Source organism: Sinohyriopsis cumingii, chromosome 18 (assembly GCF_028554795.1).
Source record: "Sinohyriopsis cumingii isolate HCF-2022 chromosome 18, ASM2855479v2, whole genome shotgun sequence".
Taxonomy (NCBI): domain Eukaryota; kingdom Metazoa; phylum Mollusca; class Bivalvia; order Unionida; family Unionidae; genus Sinohyriopsis; species Sinohyriopsis cumingii.
In genome coordinates this window covers 73,122,854-73,141,533 of record NC_142978.1, presented here as the reverse complement: position 1 = coordinate 73,141,533, position 18,680 = coordinate 73,122,854, and the positions used below count along the sequence as shown (strand labels likewise).

Here is an 18,680-nt window from a genome sequence, read left to right as displayed (position 1 = left end):
CCTTGCAAACCCAACCTTTCCAAGCTACAAAGAATGTTTAGTTTTTTTGTTCTTCATGTTTTTGCAGCAAAGTGCTAAAAGATCATCTGCTTGCCTTTGATAGAGAGATATTCTCAAAATTCCATTCATCATCAGCTACTTTTTCAGCTCCTGTATGGTCAGCATTGCTTTCTATGAGGCCTCACAAATATTGATCACTTTTATGCCATTTCATTAGTTGAATGATTCCTTGGTCTTCTGTTAGGTCAGTGAAGTATATTTAGTCTATATTTCTATTTAATCTTGTTCTAGCTTCAACATAGTTGAGTATTTTGCACTTCATTTGTCAAACTCTATTGTTTGGTAAACTAAATCAGTGCCAACTTACTTACCTGCCGAGTGGTCTGTAATACTTACTGTTCAGTACTCAACTCTGTTGTAAGTTAAATCGGTAAATGGTCAATAATAAAATTATTTCTGCATTTTTCTGCATAATGATATGATCTGGTTTTGGTTGGGATTTAGATATCTTCAAAAGATCTTTGCCTCTTTTTGATGAGAGTCAAATAACTTCAGCCCTCTGAAAGAGACTTGGATGTAACCATACTAATAATTTTTAAATTGGCAAGTTTTCAGTGGAAGTTTTTCTCTGGCAAGTGATGCAAAAAAGGCCAAGGACATTCTGATTGCTGTAGCTGCATGGAAAAACCCATAATATCATTGATGACCAATATCGTTTCTGAATGGGTGATCTGCAGAATTCAGACATCAGAAAATTGGTGACTAGACAGCATTGATGGCAATACTGATGGCATCCACAGCCTGGTAGATGTTTCTTAATTGACTCTCTCATTCACCAGGATTAAATGCTTGACTCTGATGGTTGCTCATCTTTCCTCAGGAATGTGTGAGCACATGTCACATTTATGGTTTGAATTGCACCCAAAACAATAATTACAGGTGGGGTGATTATCCATACCTGGCATGAAACAATTGCACCCCATATACTTAATCATGCCCATTGTTGTTGTAAGTAGAGAAGGCAAGACAATGGCATATACAGACAAAATCAGTCAAGCATCACAGTGAACTTACCGTGAATTGATGCAATGAATTAGTGATTAATGCCAGAAAGAAATTTTCCTTAAAGACCTCTTTGTGATGAGAAGGAATGCCAGGCTCCAGACCCACATTGTGCCAGCCATAGATCCAAAAAGCCTGGGTTACAGACATTGTTTTCCCTGAATTGGAATGGTCTTGATAAACAGAAAGTGAGAAATTCAAATACTGACTACTAGTAATCCTACTTTCCTCAAACAGAAATAAAATAATGAATCAGTTACCTCCTCAATCTAGTGGCAGAGGTTCCAAAACAGTCCTGCTTTTTCTTGACTGCTGGTCCTAAGGGGTTTCAGTTGTTAGGGGTTTTCACTGTATCAGTTATACACATGATAATACCATGTCAGACTGCTGAATGTCTGTTAGAGCATTATCAGTTTTGATACATGCAATGAGCACTGTTAATGCTCCGAATTTTAGGGTCATTATGGGGCAAGTAAAGGTCAATTATATGTCTTTGAATACTTGTCATCCATAAGGCCTAAAGGGATTACTTTGTACAGAGGATTAGAGAAAGGTCCAAGAATGTGACCCCAGCTAAGTTCCCTTTCTAATAGCTGATCAACTTCATTGGGTATTGCAGAATGGAGCTTTGTGCACTTTCTGTTGGTATATATATGTGTTGTACCGTAGTGTGTTAAAACCATGCTTTAAGCCATGGCATAAATAATTATTTTTTTTATCAAGATGATTTAACTCTTGTTCCAGTTAAATATTGTCTTTGATGATGGTAGTATAAGGTAAACTAGGGAGTACAATTTTCAAGTTTCTATTTATGGCTGTCTTCTGTATGTTGTTTACGTTTAAATTGTTATTTGCTGTTTTACAGCTGTCTCCTGTGTTGTTTCCATTTAGATTGTTATTTACTTCTTTACACCTGTCTTCTTTCTTCATTGTGTTGTTTCCATTTAAATTGGTATTTGATTTTTTACAGTGGCCTTCTGTGGCTGTTTCCATTTAGATTATTTGCTTTTTACAGCTGTCTTCCATGTGTTGTTTCCATTTAAATTTTTTGCTTTTTACAGCTGTCTTCCATGTGTTTTTTCCATTTAGATTATTTGATTTTTTCCAGCTGTGTGTTGTTTCCATCTAGATTGTTATCTGCTTTTTTACAGCCATCTTCTCTGTGTTGTTTCCATCTAGACTGGTATTAGCTTTTTGCAGCCATCTTTTCTGTTTTATTTCCATCTAGACTGGTATTTGCTTTTTTGCTGCTGTTATGATTTGACTTTTAATACACTTTGCAATGAAGTTTGTTTAGCATTGATTTATTGCAGGAATGAAGACACATAACTGTATACACTGCAGCCTTGTTTGCACTTAAAATTGTTATATTCTTCCCTATTGTTTAACAGTATAAGTCACCAGTTACATCAGCCTTTGTCATTCTCTGCTGTCACTCCTTCCACAGGATTTGTAGAGTGACCTTATCTTTTATAACCCCATTAATTTTAAATCTCTCTGATCTAAATGGCTCATCCCTACCAATTTAATTATTAATGAAAACTGGCCATTGGCTAAGGATATGAATAAGTTGCATCATTGCTCTCTCTCTCTCTCTCTCTATTTATATAGTGTGACTCCACTCCATTAAAACACAAATTCGGATATAACATGGTCATGGTGTGGCTCCCGAAATTTCATATACATGTATTTTTCTCGTACACAAAAAAAAATCTTTCTTAAAGTACAAAAAAAAGTTAAAGGTTTATTATCATTTGGGGGAAGAAATTGCGTATGAATAATACAAGACGATTGTGGCGTGGCTCCTGCAATTTTTGTGGATTTTTCTCATACCCAAAAAAGTAGTTTTTACTTCTTAAAAGTACAAAAAATAACGAGAAAAAGTTTATTCTGGGATCACATAGGGCTTCACCAATGTCGCAAACTTGGCTTTTTTCCTTATTGGTGGCAAAATATACCATCTGGTGATTTTTTATTGCAACATTGTTGGCTGTTTAAACTTATATATACAACCATTGGTTTGGAGTGGAGAAATTCAGAGGCCCCATGAAAGGAAGCCACAAACTGGATATAAAATGCACTAAAATTTATCAATTGTTACATACAAATTCTTTGTCCATATTGACAAACCATCTAAACAGTGCACCCTTCATCAAAGAAAGTCAACTACAATCTTCAATAAAAACAGAACTTTTCTTCAAAGGAAGTCAGTACCCAACTTAAATAAAAGTAATGGAATCTGATGGATTTTTGCATTTTCCAACATGACTTGTTTATGCTTACAAACGCTACCAATGGTGGCTTTAAATGCTAAACCAACTTTTACCAACTTGGGACCTACTGAAAAGTAAATGTGCTTCTTCATTCGTTACATGATTGTGCTATGTTTTCCCACTGAATTAAGACCAATACGACCTGTGACAAAATTATTGAATATTTTAAATCTGTGTTTGCATTTTTTCAATGGAATCGCTTGTATTGTGGATTCAATTTATATGATGAGATTCATGGGTGAGTACACAGTGTTGATACTCTATTCATGCTATACATTAGACATGTATGTATAAACAGGATTCACATATACACCGCACCCTCGATAACTCGCGCCCGGATAACTCGCGATCCCGCTTATAACGCGGTGTCTGTCTTGGCTCCCGATTTTTTCCAGAGAAAATGTATTTAAAATATCTTTAAAATATGCTGAACATGAAAAAATTACGATAAGAATTGATAAATTACACCTTGATACATTGCTCGTTTTATCATCGAAAATGGTGATTAATGCCCGTAAAAATATAATCCATATTTTGAAATTTGCAAGTTCTAAAGAAGAATTGATTTCAGAGATCTCGAAAATGCTTAATTACGCGTATTTGGATGCCAATTTTTGATCTGGGACGCAGAAAATCACTGAGGCGGGAGTCCTCCGTACACATGTAATAGGTGCGCGGGAAAATTCAAAGATTTGTCGGTCCTGTTTCAGCCACCTGCTTTGTGGGAAAATGTGTTCATCAGTTAACTGTGCTGATATTTACAATGACAGAAATTCAGTGACTGAAAGACTCTTTGATGTAGTGTTGCCATTTTATAAGAGTACATTAAAAAAAAAGAAAAAACATGATGCAAGAGCTAGGCGGCTAGTTCAAAGGCTTTGACTAGCGGCCGAGTGAGAAAATGTACTGATATTTAGTGATTGACTTCAGAGGCAGAAAGACCCAGTTTTAAAATCCTAGTGAGACCTCTGTTTAAAGATATCATATATTATGTAAGTTTTTATGATAAATAGTTGTCAGTATACTTTAAATAAACAGTCTGGTGAAATAGCGATCAATGAAAACTTCTGGTAAATGCTAACAGATGGCAACAGAGAATGAAATAAACACCAATTAAACGTCTTCCTTTGTGAAAGTCACATTCTAATCCTTTAATTCCATTTCATCACAACATATTATGTTCATTGAAAACATGAAAAGAGTCAATCAACCGTCACATCGAAACCCGTGAGTACTTCTGTGTGAACCTAATTACATGTACATGCCGGCTTTGTTTTGATCAACAACTTGGGGAAGTGTTTGTTGCATTTAAAAAAAAATTGATTACAAAAGACCTCGGGTGCTGGATTAAGGGTCTTGGAGCTGCCTTTGATGTGAAGCAAAACAGTAACAGAGACAACGACGATGATAGTGACTTCGAATGTTTCAGTGAAACTGATGTCATTAATGCCAAGGCTGGTTGGGAGAAATTTATACAGACTCATGGTCCTGAGATGGGCGTTTCTCTTGATGATATGGAGGAGTGGATTTGTGCTGACAGTGATTGCCCCACAGCCGAATACATATCAGATGAAACTATAATTATTTCTATAGTGAACAAATTTGCAGCAGAAGACGATTCTAACTGGAGTAACACAAGTTTTGAAAGTGATGCAGACGCAGATGTTGCACCCCCCACCCCTCTGCACAGGAAGCAATCAGATATTTTGATATTGACATAAGGTGGCTTTAGACCCAAAATGTTGACTATGTAAAGCTCATGCAGTTGAGAAATCTGAGGGATTTTGCTCAGCGGCAGAGAAACCAAGGAGTAACACACACACAAAAAATAACTGATTTTTTCAAAAAGTGAATTGATATTTGTTAAGCGTGGCACAAATGGCAAGTATTAACTTGTTCTAATTTACGTTGTTTTAAATTTGTAGACCAATTAAATACACCTGTACTGATTAACCCTTGTTTTTTTTGTTTTCCATTTTACTTCTATTATTCTATCACATTCAAAAATATTTATCTATCTGTCATTCGATCGACACTGTTTCTTGAAAAGAGTCGATCTTTTGTATATAAAAAAACGTCTAATTTGGATCAAACAATAAAACTAGAATGTATCCAATTCAACATAAAAATTAGTGAGGTAGTACACAATATGTGAAGTGGTACACATGTTAAGCGAACGGAAACCACGTGGAATAATGTTTTCAATGATCGCCTCAATATACTGTAATTTATCCTGAAATTAATGTTGTCCTATGAGGAAATAATAAAGTACACCGTTATGAAGAGATATTAATTAACATTTAATCTCAGAACGATTATAAAATGAGTATTCAACAGTATAATCTGCCTACCCTCCCCACCTTATTTCTCCGTTATGTCATCAGTCACTTTATTGGTTTTGGGCTTATTTTATATGTCCCTCGATAACTCGTGCCTCACTTATAGTGCAGTCAATGTTTCTGGACCCCGATGTGTGCAAGTTATCGAGGGAGTGGTGTATGTACCAATTTGTAATTCTCTAAATAAAGTAAACTATTGTATATGCCTTCTCTATTTTCACACAGGTGTATTTCTCATTTAATAGGGCAAGAATGATACCCAGTTTATCAACTGTATGAGAAATTACTAAACAGACCTGGCATTGATATTAATTAGTTTATGAGTATCTAATTGGGGAAAATACCAAAATGAATTTGATATCAAAATATATTTTTGATAGCCATATTTATATTCATGTAGATAACCTGAATAGATTTTCACTCCATCACAACAATGTTTCAATTTTTTTATCTTTTTAAATCTTTTAGTACAATCCTTGTTGACTAAGACCACTTGAAGCAGACAAATGAAATTTGGTATGCCTGACTGAACACATACACAGATTTACTTTTGACACTCTTGGACATTGATATTTTTGTCTGCATTGGGGGTGGCATATGCATTTTAAAAACATATAGTGTTTTTTATATATATAAACACTTATTTTGTACTTTGCTCTCATAAATGAGAAAGCCCTGTCACTCAAGTAAAATATTTTATAAAGTACTTGTTTTTGTGTGTAAACTAATGTTGTATCAGTTGAAACAGTTTGGGAAACATTAGCCAGCAAGGTTGTTGGCACTGATTTATCAAATACAATTATAGACCTATCAGAAAAAGTTGTCCAAATTACCATATTTCTAATCTTTTCCAGGCAGGACAAGAAAAACCAGCAAAGAAAACATTATTTGGAAAATCTCAGAAGTAACCAGATGGAAAATGACTTTTGAAATCATTCAGTGCAAAGAGTCAAAAATACAGATCATCAAAACAAAAATAATGGTGTCAGGACTGATATACTTGAGGCTTCATATTTTGTGAGAATTCAATTCTGTGGATCTGATTTCCACAAGATGGCAGAACCTTATATTCTTGTGTACAAGTCCAATCTTAGCACTGTGTAGGCCCAGATCTGCCACAGCATAATATGCGGGCAGATCGGGGACTATACAGTTTGCCTGGAGTACTCAGTATTATAAACAACATTGACCCTGATCTGTCGGTATTTTGTTATGTGAGAGCAGATCAGGGTCTGTGCTTGCAGTCAGACTCCAACTTTTAATCAGTTAGAAGATTTATATCTACTGGTTTAGATTTCTGCAAACATTGTTTTAAAAAATAATGCATATAAAATCCATTTGTAATAAAATCTTATATTTTTTATGCAAATACCATTTATGTGCCTTTTATTCATGAAAAAGACAACCATGTTATATCTTGCAATAATATACCATGTTATATCTTGCAATAATATACCATGTTATATCTTGCAATAATATACCATGTTATATCTTGCAATAATATACCATGTTATATCTTGCAATAATATACCATGTTATATCTTGCAATAATATACCTTGTTATATCTTGCAATAATATACCTTGTTATATCTTGCAATAATATACCTTGTTATTAAATCTAGTCTCTTATCTTATTGTGAGGTCATTAGGTAAGATTTGGCGGTTCTGAAAACGTAATAATGGAAATTTGCTGAATGAATTTGTTGTACAAACATTTTATGACAGACTTGATTTCTATCCTGTGTATTTATAAATTTAACATATTTTTTTGTGAATGTTTGATGTAGAAAGTTGTATGGCAAACAATTTCACTCAAGTAGTAGGTCACAGTTGTAAACTGCACCGCAGAATTTTTGTATTTAGAAGATATGAATTTTTTTGTTGTTCCAACCAAATAAGTTACCTGTGTTTGTCTTACAGTCAAATGTAGTTTGTTTATGCATATGTATTTGCATTTATGCATTAGGAAAGAAATAACTGGAACATATATGCAGCATGTGTACACTTGAAAACAATAATGCACAGTATCTCTGTTAGTATCTATGCAGAATCTTAAAACATCACGTAGGGTACCCTGTGAATGCCTGTATTTCAGTACCCACTGAAATTGTTTCCTTTGAGGTGAATGCCCATGTTCCAGTGCCCACTAAAATTGTTTCCTTTAAGGTACAAGGTATGTACGTACTCAGTGCCCATTAAAATTGTTCTCTTTGAGGTACACTGTGTATGCCTGTATTCCAGTGCCCATTAAAAAATTTCTCTTGGAGGTACATTGTGTGTGTCTGTATGTGAATGCCCATTAAAACTATTCTAAGGTATGCTATAAATGCCTTTACTCCTGTGCCCATAAAAATTGTTTTCTTTCAGGTACATTGTGTATGCTTGTACTCAGTACTCATTAAAATTGTTCTCTTTGAGGTACACTGTGTATACCTGTATTCTGGCTGATTAAAATTGTTCTCATTAAGGTACATTGTGTATGCTTGTACTCACTATCTATAAAAATTGTTCTCTTTGAGGTACACCATGTATACCTGTATTCTGGCTGATTAAAATTGTTCTATTTGTGGTACACTGTGTATACCTGTATTCTGGCTGATTAAAATTGTTCTCTTTGAGGTACACCATGTATACCTGTATTCTGGCCGATTAAAATTGTTCTCTTTGAGGTACACTGTGTATACCTGTATTCTGGCCGATTAAACTTAATTCTCATTCTCATAAAGGTACATTGTGTATGCTTGTACTCAGTACCCATAAAAATTGTTCTCTTTAAGGTACATTGTGTTTGCTTGCACTCAGTACCCATTAAAATTGTTCTCTTTGAGGTGCACTGCGTATGCCTGTATTCTGGCCCATCAAAATTGTTCTCTTGGAGGAACATTGTGTATGCCTGTATGTGAATGCCAATTAAAATTGTTCTCTTTGAAGTACACTCTTTATGCCTGTACTCCAGTGCCCATAAAAATTGTTCTTATTAAGGTACACTATGCCTGTATTCCAATGCCCATAAAAAATTGTTCTCATTAAGGTACAATGTGTATGCCTGTACTCCAGTGCCCACTTAAATTATTCTTCCTTTAAGTAAATAAATCTTCTCGTGCTGCCATTTACCTTTATGTTTAACAGTCCTGTTCACCTCCTTCCTGTGGCTGTGGCAGCAACTATGTATGAATCAGCAGTTACATTTGGTCTTGGTTGCAAAAAATTTAGCTTTCCATGCAATGGTCATAATAAAAGGACCTTCCTAACTTGCATTTGTGTATCAAAGTCTATTAAAAGATCCACTGAACTTCTCCATCAGTCACTAAATATTCGTAATAAATATTCATTACCTCATTATTTGTTAGCAGTAATATTCTGTGATATGTGATAATATAGCTGTTATTCTGGATACAAAAATATTTGAATATATGATGATTGTTTTCAATGATAATTTCATTTAAAAATAATTGGATGCCTAATTTATTGCATGACTGTGAATGGTTGAGAATTACTTACAAAATTAGCAAGTTGCAAAACAAGACTATGTGATAAAAAAGTTGAACCTAATTTGCCAACCTGTGCTACAGTAGAACCTCGTGGAGAAATATTACATATGTCAAATTTGCAGTTGGTTATAAAGCATGAATGTACAATAAGTTTTAGTGATTATTTCCACTGTTGACATTTTTATTCAAATGCTTGTGCGAAAAGCTCACACAATTTCTAAGGGGATTAGTGCAATAATGATAACATTGTTTCAGTTACAGGTGTGAACAATGGATGAGTTGTGTTTGATTGGAGGCTGTTCAAAATTCAGTATGTATGTTTCCAACAAGTAAACTAATTCTGTTAGAAGAAAGAGTGTTTTTGAAACCTTTTTGATTTTAATCGCTTATAATTTGTACCAGGCTATAAAATACAAGTATCCATTGACCTGTTAAAAATTAACTGACATTACATTTTCAGATGTGTTATACAAACCACGGTCACTTTTTTATTGCCCTCCTGCATGTTCACAATATGTATATTTGTGCCGCTAAACTTCAGTATGAACTTTTTGCTGTGTTCATATTTCCATCATCTCAGTAGTATATTGCACCAAAATTCCATGAACTAATTTAATTTCTTGGATTTCAAAATTTTGCAGTTCAACATGAATGAAGAGATCCTATCGTTTATACAAAAGGATCATTCTTCTTGGGCTATAATTTCTTGGTTTGCTGCAACAACAAAATCAACAAGAATTGGTACATTTATCGTATATACTACTTTCCAAGTCCAAAAGTCTAAATACAAACAACATAAACTCTGATCTGCCATTGCATTATGTGCTTGCAGATCAGGTTTATTTTGTTTGCTCTACTGAGTACTCCTAACAAATTGCATAGATCCAGATTTGCTTGTGCAGATTGCAACGGCATATCTCGGTCTTTGCAGTTTGCAGCTGGACTCATCTTATAAGTGAGTATATACGGTACAAAAAAATAATGACTTCAGAGTACACCACTGTGACCTGCATTTTATCGGTGAATATTTTTCCACTGTCCATACAACATGCAGTGGTATCTTTGTCTGAAAAAAAATCTGTGGTTCATTAGATGATCAGTTAGCATGGATTCACCAAATGTGAAACCATGAACTCATGTAGGGTGATATGGAACGGGGCCTGTGACCATCATTTTGGAAAAATAAATCTGTAAATTCTTTGATGGATTCTGTTAATACTTAGGATGTCCTAAACTCCACAAGGGATTCTGTTAATACTTGGGATGTCGTAAACCCCTCAGTGGAATCTGTTCATACTTGGATGTCCCATTATAAAACACAGAAAAATCATTCTCTGACACATTTACCCCTTCGATCTTCAGGTAATGGTTAGTCATAGAAAATTTGAAGGTTAATTTCATTTGCTTAAACAGTAAATCTGATTTTAGCAAATTTACTATGAGCAACCCCCATTACTTATGACCAGAATCATCATTCATACAATGTATTTATTATATAAATATACTATTGTGAATGACCACCTAATGAATGTCACCTATGGCAAAAAAATGTAGGCATTGTATTCATTTCAGCATTGGTATTAATGGTTGCATCACAAAGCCAAATATACACTTTCTGATTTTTATTTAATGCAAGGTAACCCTGATTGCTGAGGAGGGTCTGTTAAGAACCAAGATGATGAAAGAAAAAAAATGAGTTTGGTCACTGGTTTCTTTAAATCTTGAGGCAGTATTATATGCAACAGACCATAAAGCAAGCCACAGCATATATCATTACCAATATTGCGGTGCCAAAGTCATGTAAATCCACATTATGGTTAATCATAGCTTTCTGAAAGGAAACTGTCATGAAAGTGTTTAGTTCAGAAGTTCATATAATGTTTTTATGTTGTGAAAACCCAGAAAAATCTTATTGTCATAATGGGAGATCTATCTCATCTGGCTTTAATTGCAGCTCATTTGTGGAGTTTAATATGTAATACTAAGGTGAATGAGTTCTTTTTTTCACACATGTGACAGAGAAATCTAGCTGTTTTGCTAACCTTACATTTCTTATCTCAGTCTAGTCATCTCAGACTAGTCGTCTCAGTCAAGGTGTCCACGCACTCAGAGCTACTGTTAAAAAAAGAAACCCTTGTTGTCTTCTGCTCTACCTGACGTAGTTGTACTAAAATCAAACAACAACAACAGCAACAAATCTATAACAAAAACATAGTAACTTAAGGTAAATCCATCTTTGAGAACACACAATAAAAACATTTCGAGAGAGATAAAGACACAAACGCATACAATGTCGAACTTTTTGGTATTATGCTATTTCATTCCACACAGCATGGTCAATTTTATCTATATGCAGGCCTAGCTCAGTACATTTTTCAGGTCAGTGTCATTAAATGTAGCTAAAAGTACCTGACTAGTTTAAATACTTTGTGTGAAACAAATTATATACTTTTAGCTACATTTAAGACCCTGACCTGAAAAATGACTGTGCTACAGATGGGATATAATTCTAAAGACTATAGACCTTTACATTTCATAGCCTCCCAACTCTTTTAACTACAGAACACTTAGTAACAGCTAGAAATGTGTTATATAAAACATGCTTTATTCTAATTTTGTTAATCATCTCCATTGTGCCCCGGTTGAATCAAAAATATGACTACAATATTTAAAGACAAATAATGCACTTACCAGCCAAAAGGAATCATTTATCTGTCAATACCTTAATCCATAAGAAAATTTCACTGTAGCTCTTGCCATATTTCCAGGACAGAAAAATAAAATGCTCAAAGAATCTGTGAACTTGAAAGTTTAGAACATGGTTATCCACTGGAGTCCGTTTTTGGAGGGTCTATTTTACACGGGGGTAATTTTACAATCAATTTTTCGAACAACACAAGTATGTCACAAACAGTTTGACCTCCTCCAAAGAAAAGAATAGTTATATACAATAGTGACACAGATCTCTAATTACCCATGAATAATCTAAAGAAAGATGTTACTCTTCGTTACAGATTGTACTAAGTATAACTACAGTAGAGCTGAGTAGCCAATATCATTTTATTATTTACAATATAACTTTTCAAAATTGGAACTGATGAAAATAAAACAGTTTCTTGTAATAAATAATAATTATTTATTGTCAATTTCATATAACATCCATATATTAAATGTTATAATACCTCATTATTATGCGACATTTTATGTTGTTATTTTTCTTGGCTCATGCGTATAAACTGTGTACTTCGGACGCAATGGTTACACCACAGCCCTCATTAACATATTTATATTCATGCGCCACATGTAAACATTGGATGTGAACACTACCAAGTGAAGAATTCTTTTTACTTTAAAAGAAAATATTGGGTGAGAAAAATAATCTATGTTGGCGTTTGGACTGAGACAAGGAAATCCCAGTCGCGGGTTTATATTATATGTCTCCACACTCGGGCAAGCCTCATGGGGAGACAAATAATATAAACCCACGACTGGGATTTCCTTGTCTCGGTCCAAACCCCAACATAGATTCTATATGTCTTTTCACAAATTACTTGCATTTTCTGTAAGAGATCATTCTGTAGTCATCCTTTTACTGTATTGCATTGGTTACACCCTTTGTTTATGGAGGTATTCCATTTACATTTTGGGTGAATAAAGTCTTTGGTTTATTTGTCTCTAAGTATTTTTTTTAAGTTTCAAAAGATTTTATTCTTTTTATTGATTTAATTCAAACATTTATATGTATATATTTCATATTTACCCAAAGCCTGATTAGAACTGCTGCAGTCGCTATAATAATTTATCATCAATATGTTAGTATTTCACTGAAATAACACATGTGAATGTTTTACGATACATGTGGTTTTATATCTTTGCTGCTATGTAAAATGCTTTTATGATGAAAGCAATATTTAAACAAGAACTTATAAATAAAAAATAAAATAATGAAGCTGTTTTTATTATTCCTTCTTAAACTTCGTTGATTTTCAACCTTAAAAACTGTCTCTTCTTCACAAACATGTCATGAGATTACATGTCTTGAGAGACCATATTTTGGTGGCAGAAAGGTGGCCTGTCAAGATATATTTGACTGTATATCAAATGAAACTCCAAAGATTAGATGTCTTGCCAGTTAACCTCCCCAGATACAGATATTTTTAATTTTAAACGACCTTCACCTTGTCTGAGCATCAGAGAGAGAGAGAATGGATAGAGGTTCACATTAGCATGAAAGGTAAGTGCTTGCTGTTTTTACAGTCAAAATATAATAGCAACCCCCCTCAAGGTTTTGGACTTTTTACCATACAAAAAAAGTTTTAACCAACAAATAACATTGACATTGCTGGGGGGTGGTCAGAGGAGAGAGTAGGGGTACATGAGTATGAAGTACAGAGCTCTCTGATTAAACAAAGTTCGATAGCTACCCCTTCCACCTTTTAGACCATAAGACCATATGGAAACAAGAACCAAAACCTGAACCATTGTTGACAATAAAGTTGGTAGCAGAAGGAGCAATACCTGTCTTGCCTATGCGAAAGTGGCAAGACAATAAACTAGATGACAGCATGTATCTCATTGCATTTAGCTTATGAGCAAATGTTTTCTGAACCTATATACATACTGTTATATCTGTATCATAAAACTTTGTGAGCGGCTGCATTTTGTTGAGTTTTAAACCACATTCCAACAGTAGGTCACTGTGATATATATTTTATTCTTCACCAACTTAGATTCAATGTTTCAAGGACATTTCTCATGTTCTGCTCATGCTCTAATCATCAAACTTTTTGAACATATCTCTGTTAGTACCACATCCTTACAACAAAGTCACTGTGACCTAAATTTCAAACTTTCAGCAACATTATTGATTTTACCACATGATCAAATAGTTTTTTCCCCACAAAGTAAACATAGTTATACCTAAAAGCATGAAGCTTGGTGAATCTTGGATGCATCTTATTATATATTAATACTTACTATACTCTCATCACAATTTGACATATTTTGATGTTTCACTGACTTTCACTAAAATTTTAGTTTTAGTTGTTGATGCTGGAATCATTAAGTTAGATGATTGAATAAATCTATTGCCACATTTGTACAATAAAAGGTCACTGTGCCACAATTTCACATTTTCCTGGTGAGATGCTGCATCTTGATGTACACTGGCCTCTAATTGCAAAGATATGTCATTATGGGCCATATTTTACATTAAACTGACTTGGATTAAATTTTGTATTTTATGTTTGTTTCTCAAGCATTGTTCATGCTTGAATTGTGAAATTGATTACAACATGCATCTCTGTTAGTGCCACTTCAATATAAAAATATAGCTCATCATGACCTATATTTAATCATTTACTGGCTTTGCCCCCATTTTTACATTTAGCTCATGACACATAGGGTTTTTTAATCATGATATATTAGCCTACCTAGAATCTTGACACTGAGAAATAGGAAGCACCATAAGTACTACACCCATACTACAAAAACACGTCTCTGTGACCTTTATCTCATGTGTCAGTGACTTACTTTAAATTTAGTTTTTAAAGGTTATTTCTTGGGTGCCTTGTTAGAATCATGAAAATTGATAATTGGGTGCATCTGTTAACACAACACAAAGATAGGTATTTGTATTTAGCTCATGTTTTTTTTCATGTAGTATAAATCCCAGTCCATGCTGAAGGTGATTTAATACCAGCTAATATTGATGTTGGAATAAACATGTTTACTGAATAATAAATTTGCGATATTATCTCATATAAACTGTTTATTGTGTTAAGTTATCCCATTGAGATTAATTGTCTCTCTATTTATATTTGAATGAGAAATGAATTATTTGAGTGGGTTGCATACATTTCACAAAGGTTTCTGATAGAGGTACAACAATAGACCCAAAATGGTACTGCGATGTAACAAACCCATATTGTGTTGCAATACTTATTGCAGTATAGTAACACTTCATGAAAACAAGAAAATAATTATTGTAACACCTCTTTTGCAGTTCATTATATTCAAAAGAAAATTTCTGATCTTTTTTGTTATCTTTTGACATCAGTTCTGTCCTTGTTCCTGTGAGTGCTTGTCACAGACTCAGTATTGTTTGCTGTATAATCTTTTCTTGCAGGCAAGTTTGTTGATGTTGATTGTACTCCATTATCTACCCTTTTTACAGATCACTACACTGCTGTTGGGCATTTCTGCGCACCTAAGGTTTTCATTTCCAATATTGAAGCAAAACACATACCGAATCTGAGCAATTGACAAAAATAAAATACAGCAATGCTTACCATTTGAAAAGATGCAATTGTCACCAGAATATTCTGTTCAAAATAATATTAATTTTGGACACAGGGGATACCACCACCCCTGTTTTTCTGACGCACGATATGTCGGCCTATTCTGTGCATAACTTTGAAAAGATGTAATGTTTAACCACCAGGCTACAGAAATGAAATATATTACTTTGGACTGTTTCTGTCAGCAGTTCAGCCGAGTAATTAGGTCAGGTTTATAGCTAGTTTTACAAAATTCAACGTAAAAATGCCAATAAATGGCAAGAGATATTAGGCAAACTAAACAGATCTTGTAAAAAAGTTAGTAAAGTTCAACATTTTATGAAAAATAATAAGTTATTATGTGGAAGAGAAACAACAATGAATAGGATGTAATGTGATTACAACGTCTTGTTGATGGGGAAAATTACTACAGAATTTAGAAACAGGCTATATGCCGTGGAATTTGTTGATAATTTATGGTCTAGCGGCAAGCAGAGACGTTGGGTAGCAGACGATTTTGTACGTGTCGGACAACTTCTTGCAAAATTGGAAACTTGGATTAAAATAGTTTTGTTTTAAGGTACACATTTCCATCTTTTATATAATGTAGTTATTTGTATGATTCTAAAAGATGCATAGTAAATCGAATTTTCTGGGTTACAGGTTCAAGAAGGTCATGGAGTGGGTCTTCACATTGCCATTTAGAAATAACATTTTTATGTGCATTTTGAGTCTAAATGTGGGATATTTTTGTACACTTTATGAATATCACTTTTCTTAATTAATGTGCGATTGTTCTTTCTGGATACAAAATGGATTTTTGACCCAAAATAGCACATGATACAATGTTTACAGAAATGACGTATCATTGCGCAGAATTACCCGACACGCAGAATTGGCCAACATGGCGGTATATTTTGAATTACCATCCACTGTTTTCTATAAGCACTCAGTCCTGATTATTATTATTTTCACTCCAGGTGATGACTGGGACATTATATTTACTAGGTTCTTTCTTGCTCTGATTGTCTCCTTCTGGACCCCATTGACATCAAGGATTTACAGGTTTTTTTGTTGGACCATTGGACATTATGGTTTAAGGACTTTCTATCCTGTGATTACATTTTTAAACAGAATCTGAATTCCCAGGTCCCCCCACCACTTCCAATGTTAATAAATTTGGTATTATCAGTGTCAGTGATTGAGTTATGGTCATCTTGACATTCTTGTAAGTGATCAGTGGATGAATTCCATGCACTTTTTTATATTCATGTCCAACTTTTTTCCACTTCTGAAATACAGAAGACACTAGAAACCTTTATTCTTTAAAGCAAAGTAAATCATGATTTCTGTATTTGTTTTTGTAAGTACAGGTTTTACAAAATGGCATTTTTTAAATAAATTTCAGTCACAATGGCTCAATGATTTTCTATAATCCTAGATATCATCTCTACAAATTCAATGATTTTCTATAATCCTAGGTATCATCTCTACAAATTCAATGATTTTCTATAATACTAGATATCATCTCTACAAATTCAATGCTTTTCTATAATCGTAGATATCTACAAAATGCAATGATTTTCTACAATCCTAGATATCATCTCTACAAATTCAATGCTTTTCTATAATCCTAGATATTATCTCTACAAAATGCAATGATTTTCTATAATCCTAGGTATCATCTCTACAAAATGCAATGATTTTCTATAATCCTAGGTATCATCTATACAAAATTCAATGCTTTTCTATAATCCTAGATATCATCTCTACAAAATGCAATGATTTTCTATAATCCTAGGTATCATCTCTACAAAATGCAATGATTTTCTATAATCCTAGATATCATCTATACAAAATTCAATGATTTTCTATAATCCTAGATATCATCTCTACAAAATTCAATGCTTTTCTATAATCCTAGATATCATCTCTACAAAATTCAATGATTTTCTATAATCCTAGGTATCATCTCTACAAAATTCAATGCTTTTCTATAATCCTAGATATCATCTCTACAAAATTCAATGCTTTTCTATAATCCTAGATATCATCTCTACAAAATTCAATGATTTTCTATAATCCTAGGTATCATCTCTAAAATTAAATGGTTTTCTATAATCCTAGATATCATCTATACAAAATTCAATGCTTTTCTATAATCCTAGATATCATCTCTACAAAATGCAATGATTTTCTATAATCCTAGATATCATCTCTACAAAATTCAATGATTTTCTATAATCCTAGATATCATCTCTAAAATTAAATGGTTTTCTATAATCCTAGATATCATCTATACAAAATTCAATGCTTTTCTATAATCCTAGATATCATCTCTACAAAATGCAATGATTTTCTATAATCCTAGATATCATCTCTACAAAATTCAATGATTTTCTATAATCCTAGATATCATCTATAAAATTAAATGGTTTTCTATAATCCTAGATATCATCTATACAAAATTCAATGATTTTCTATAATCCTGGATATCATCTCTACAAAATGCAATGTTTTTCTATAATCCTAGGTATCATCTCTACAAAATTCAATGCTTTTCAATAATCCTAGATATCATCTCTACAAAATTCAATGATTTTCTATAATCCTAGGTATCATCTCTACAAATTTCAATGATTTTCTATAATCCTAGATATCATCTCTACAAAATTCAATGCTTTTCTATAATCCTAGATATCATCTCTACAAAATGCAATGATTTTCTATAATCCTAGATATCATCTCTACAAAATTCAATGATTTTCTATAATCCTAGATATCATCTATAAAATTAAATGGTTTTCTATAATCCTAGATATCATCTATACAAAATTCAATGATTTTCTATAATCCTGGATATCATCTCTACAAAATGCAATGTTTTTCTATAATCCTAGGTATCATCTCTACAAAATTCAATGCTTTTCAATAATCCTAGATATCACCTCTACAAAATTCAATGATTTTCTATAATCCTAGGTATCATCTCTACAAAATTCAATGATTTTCTATAATCCTAGATATCATCTCTAAAAATTAAATGGTTTTCTATAATCCTAGATATCATCTATACAAAATTCAATGCTTTCACACCATGTTTATGTGTTGTACCAGTATTATCAATACAAAAAATATATTTTGCTGTTTCTGGTTAAAGTACAAAGAAAGAGCAGCATGTTGCATTCACTACACTAGTCTGACAGTTACAAGCAACATACAGATCTATCACAACA

General features: G+C 33.3%; 1 protein-coding gene across 7 annotated transcripts in view; it reads left to right on the top strand.

Annotated features, from left to right (window-relative positions):
* The window catches only part of LOC149776973 (protein hobbit-like), a 210,728-nt gene extending 203,663 nt beyond the window's left edge, over positions 1–7,065 (top strand). For 5 of the 7 annotated variants that reach the window (XM_089941697.1, XM_089941696.1, XM_089941695.1 and 2 more), the window contains exon 58: positions 6,529–7,065. In XM_089941697.1, coding sequence (XP_089797823.1) covers positions 6,529–6,582 — 54 coding nt within the window. In that variant the 3' untranslated portion in view covers positions 6,583–7,065. The remainder of the gene's footprint in view (positions 1–6,528) is intronic. The other 2 variants (XM_089941698.1, XM_089941699.1) reach the window with 1 other exon arrangement.
* The last annotated feature ends 11,615 nt before the right edge of the window (positions 7,066–18,680 follow it).